This window comes from Sinocyclocheilus rhinocerous, unplaced genomic scaffold (genome assembly GCF_001515625.1).
Source record: "Sinocyclocheilus rhinocerous isolate Xijiao unplaced genomic scaffold, SAMN03320098_v1.1 scaffold302, whole genome shotgun sequence".
Taxonomy (NCBI): domain Eukaryota; kingdom Metazoa; phylum Chordata; class Actinopteri; order Cypriniformes; family Cyprinidae; genus Sinocyclocheilus; species Sinocyclocheilus rhinocerous.
The window spans coordinates 80,654-85,280 of NW_015638976.1; the positions used below are offsets into that span (position 1 = coordinate 80,654).

Consider the following 4,627-nt stretch of genomic DNA (forward strand, 5'->3'; position numbering starts at 1 on the left):
CTTTTTTATGCTCAAACAGCAACATTACAGACTAACTAAAGTTGAAAAAGTAAAAAAAAAAAAGCATAATAGGACCCCTTTAAAGCACACTCAATGATTTCATTGAGAAACCAGAGGAAGCTTGCGTCAGACGAGCAAAACTCCTTTGTTACAGGAAAGAGGACAACAACCGCACCTACACACACTCTCACACACACACACACACCTACACTCACTCTCACACACACACACACACACACACTCACTGCAGAAAATACTGCTCATATTTCTAACACTAACTCATGACACAGATTCATCCACATTACACTGATGAGAATTTAAGGAAAAATGTGTTTAAATGCCATGAAAATAATATCATAGCACGAAAAAGTTTTAAAGTAGGGTTGATTTTTTTATGTCAAATAATTTCAGATTTTTCTCTTTGGATTTGGTGGCAATATGCAAGTCGGGCATGATTTTGTGATGTACATTTGACAGCAGAATCAATGTGAGTACATGTGTGTGTGAGAGTGTGTGTCAGTGTCCTCATTAAAGCATTGTGGAGTGTTTAGTTCTTAGTTCAGTTGAATGTGACTCTGTTCACGGCTGTTAAGCTGCTTATTTCTGCACTAAATCCTGTTTGAGACATTTTCTGCTGTTAACACTATAACCGATAACCGATATCTCTAAACGATATTCACACTTTCATACATTGCTTATTAGTCATATAATAACAGATCTACGCTGATTGACTATTTGCATTTAAATATAAAACCCAACCACAATATTTAAGTAACTTAATGAATCGCTAAATTAACTTCTATGAAAAACGTTATAAATATCAGCCATTTCTTCCAGTGTTGTTATTATTAACTAAAACTTTTTTTAAAAAATTAGAAATGTTCCCTTCACAACTAACTGGAAAAAAAAAACATTTGTGAAGCTGAAGTACTAAATTCACCAAAACTAGATCCGAGATAAAAAAAATATGTTTGTAAGCTAAATGGAAATATTTATTTAAAAGAAATTATAGAAGAGAAAATGTAGAGACTTTATATAAATATTTAATTAAAAGAAGTATAACAAAAATACAAAAAAAAGCCATTTCAAAATATTACAATAAATACTACAATAGTATATAAATTGTACTTAAATAATAATGTTTTTTTTACAACTTAGAAATGTGTAGCTATGTAAAATATACATATTTAAGGAGGTAATTTTATATATCGGTAATATTTAACTAAATTTAATTGAATATATAACAACAACAACAACAACAACAAAAAACAGAAATGCATAAATAATAATTATACATATTATGCTTTTATAATTGTAGTCACTTATTATGGTCACTTTATTTTATTATTTGAATACAATTTTAGCATTAATTATAGTTTTAAAATCGTATTTATTGATAATATTTATGTTATACCACTTATTCATATTTTAAATTAGCTTGCATTTTTTTATTTTCAGGTTTAATGTTATGCTTTAGTACTTTTGTCATACATATTTCATGTATATTTGTATGGATATCGGGCACACAAACTCACCGGTGTCCAGAGCTCCGGCGGCTCCAGGTGTGCTGCTGCAGGCGTTGCTGTGGTTCTGTCGGATCTCTCGGAAGAAGGTGACGGTCTCCTTCAGGTTCTTCTTCAGGAACACGTTGTGTTTGTTGTAGTGGCTGAAGGCTCGGGTCAGCTCTCTGACCAGAGGGCTGTTTTTCTGCGGGTTCTCCATCCTGATCCCGGAGCGAGTCCGCGTCACATATCCATCCGAACTCCCGCCGTTTCTGCAGAGGCCCGAACACTGCAGGATGGACCGAGCCGACACAACAACAACAACAACCAGCGGTGTGTGTGTGTGTCAGTGCATCAACGCACACACACACACACTCTCTCTCTCTCTCTCACACACACGCGACAGCCGCCTCCCGTTAACCGGGCCGATATCGGCGCTCGGGAGGCTCGACGAATTCGGTTCGGATCGGTAACACACACTCGGGCGGACTGGAGGCCGAACCGGGTCGCGGGTCGCGCTTGGCGGCTGTTCGGCGGCTTTTTCCGCGCGAATGAGCGCCGATCATCGATAATCCCGGTGTTTGCGTCGGTTCGCCTCGGGAATGTTTCACATTTCAGCCCAAATACGGGAGGTTTGCGCTACCAGCCGCTGCCGCTGCTCCTCCGTTTGGCGACGCTCGGTGGGCGGGGCGCGACTGGTGCATGCTGGGAAATGCAGTCCTCTCGGCCTAGCGAACATAAACAAAGTGCGCACAAAAAAGACGTAGGGAAATACACTATTAGGAAATATTTAAATGCGTAACAAAATTATTTTGATGTCAGCACACACCCCTTTCTAACTTGTTTATTTGGTCGCTGTGCGTATAGCATCCAGCTAATCTTTATCTTAATTTGATCTTTATCTTAAAAAAAAGAAAAAAGTTGTGGAAGTGTCACAACCTACTCTTTTTCAGAGAAGCAAAGGATTGTGGGTCATGTAGTATAAATGCTGTGATGCACAGTCAGTGTAGTACACTACATGTATACTACAGTAAGTTTGTAGTAGCCTGGCGACCTCTAGTGGTTAAATCTGCTGTGAATACAACACTACTTCACATCCCTCACCAATTAAATCAGTGCTATTGTGATTTTTTTCCACATTTATGTTCTGTTTGCATTAATACACCCTAATATAAACATACATTTGACACAATGTTGTAAATCATCGGCTGCAAAGTTCATAAAAACATGACTAATTAACTGGAATAAGAGCGTTATTTTATTGATAATGTATTTTACCTGATGTTAGTCAGGATTGGACGCTAATGAAACGTTCCCAGGAATTCAATATGGCGGCTATGGCGATTATTTACAACCGCACGCGCTGTATAAATAACTTTTTTTTTTTTGCAAACAATATTAAACACACCATACTTCAATCTCTCGCGGCCTCGTTTTCATTCCCGACAAAATGGCGCCACTCTAATCTACTAATAAAACGAATTACATTTAAGCATAAAGCAACGGGACCTTTCCGATGTAAAAGTTCACATTACTAAACACATGAATTCCCCTAAAATACCACTTCCTGGTTAAACTTTCAGTTTTATTAGTGAAGCTGAGTGATGTAATGGAAAGTGTGGACGTTACATGAAGCGCACAAACACCTGCTCACACGATCATAAATAATAAATGCATCTGAGGCAAAGCAGATCGATTGAGTGTCAAGTTTTAAACACGCCCACCTGCGATAGCCCACAACAGACCGCAAGCGCGAGGGGCGGGGCTTACGCTCAGCGACGCCCCGCCCACACGCGAGTCTAGCCACTCCGGGCGAACAGCGACACGCCCACCGCGCGACGCCCCGCCCACACTGCACTCAAGTAGTCGCTCCGGACGCGCCGCTCGCCGCACTGTGTCACCTGTACGCGGACGTGAACGCACGTCTTCCTCATCTTCCTCTGCGCGTGTAGCCGGTCATGGAGTGTCCGGACGCCGTCAAGCGTCAGGCGGTGAAGCGGCACCATCACAAACACAACCTCAAGCACCGCTACGAGTTCCTGCAGACGCTCGGGAAAGGCACGTACGGACGCGTGAAGAAAGCCACGGACCGGTCCGGGAGAACGGTGAGAACGCTTCACATCATCGCACCGGGCACAGATTTACCCCTTTTTATTTTTTTATTTTAACACTAATAATATTAGTAATTAAATAATATAAAATAAAATAAATATTTTAAAATAATAATTAAATAATTTTAAATAATAACAATTATTTCATGCTCTCTCAATATATTTTATCTAATTGGATTATAAATTAATATTTCTTTATTTTACAAATGTGTTCTATACATTTCAGTAATGAGACTGTGTGTGTAGAAACTTAAGTGTGTTTAATTTTCATAAAAATAATCGTTAAAATGCAAAAAAACAAAAAAATCATAATGGTATTAATTTAAATATTTAACTTAATATTTACAAAGTTGGTTAATTATATATGATATTACATTACAGATATAATTAAATAAAATCATGTATGTTTATTATATTGATATACTATAATACTATATTTAACATCATTTAAGATTGATAGCATTCATTTATTACATATCAAACAATTATTAAATATCAATTTAAATATTAAATCTAAAAGCATGCTGAAAAAATGAAAAGTCCTGTATTATTCTACTGATTTGTGCTGAAATGTGACCTTTGACCCGTGGTGATGAATAAGGCTGGATGTGAGGAGGTTTTTGAACCATCACAGCGCGTACTCTAGCCTTGTTTAAATGAGAAACAACACTGTATAAAATAATGTTTTCTGTCAATATATCTGCTGTAAAGTACTGTTTCTTACCTCTGAAGCACAAAACACACTACGTTTTGATAGATGTATGCCTAAAAAATGATTTTTTGAGCCCAAGACATAAAAACAAGTGCTAATTATTAATAAAACTATGCTGGTCTAAGAATTTGTACATATTTCTATTGGAAAACAAAAAATACTGAATTACATTTATATGACTAGCAACGTTGTGTAAAATAATATTTCTGAATATATCTGCAATTAAGCTTGTTTTTTTTTACTTGGAAGCATAAAACTAAGATTTATGTCTAAAACAAGAGAAGTATTTTTTAGTGAAAAAA

General features: G+C 37.1%; 2 protein-coding genes across 2 annotated transcripts in view; one reads left to right on the plus strand and one right to left on the minus strand.

The window, feature by feature from the left end:
• LOC107750704 (dual serine/threonine and tyrosine protein kinase-like) overlaps positions 1-2,199 on the minus strand; it is a 16,929-nt gene extending 14,730 nt beyond the window's left edge. Inside the window, exon 1 of the mRNA XM_016566214.1 lies at positions 1,536-2,199. Within this exon, the coding sequence (XP_016421700.1) occupies positions 1,536-1,722 (187 nt within the window). The 5' untranslated portion in view covers positions 1,723-2,199. The remainder of the gene's footprint in view (positions 1-1,535) is intronic.
• A 1,180-nt stretch (positions 2,200-3,379) lies between these two features.
• LOC107750672 (NUAK family SNF1-like kinase 2) overlaps positions 3,380-4,627 on the plus strand; it is a 19,023-nt gene continuing 17,775 nt past the window's right edge. Inside the window, exon 1 of the mRNA XM_016566170.1 lies at positions 3,380-3,607. Coding sequence (XP_016421656.1) covers positions 3,461-3,607 — 147 coding nt within the window. The 5' untranslated portion in view covers positions 3,380-3,460. The remainder of the gene's footprint in view (positions 3,608-4,627) is intronic.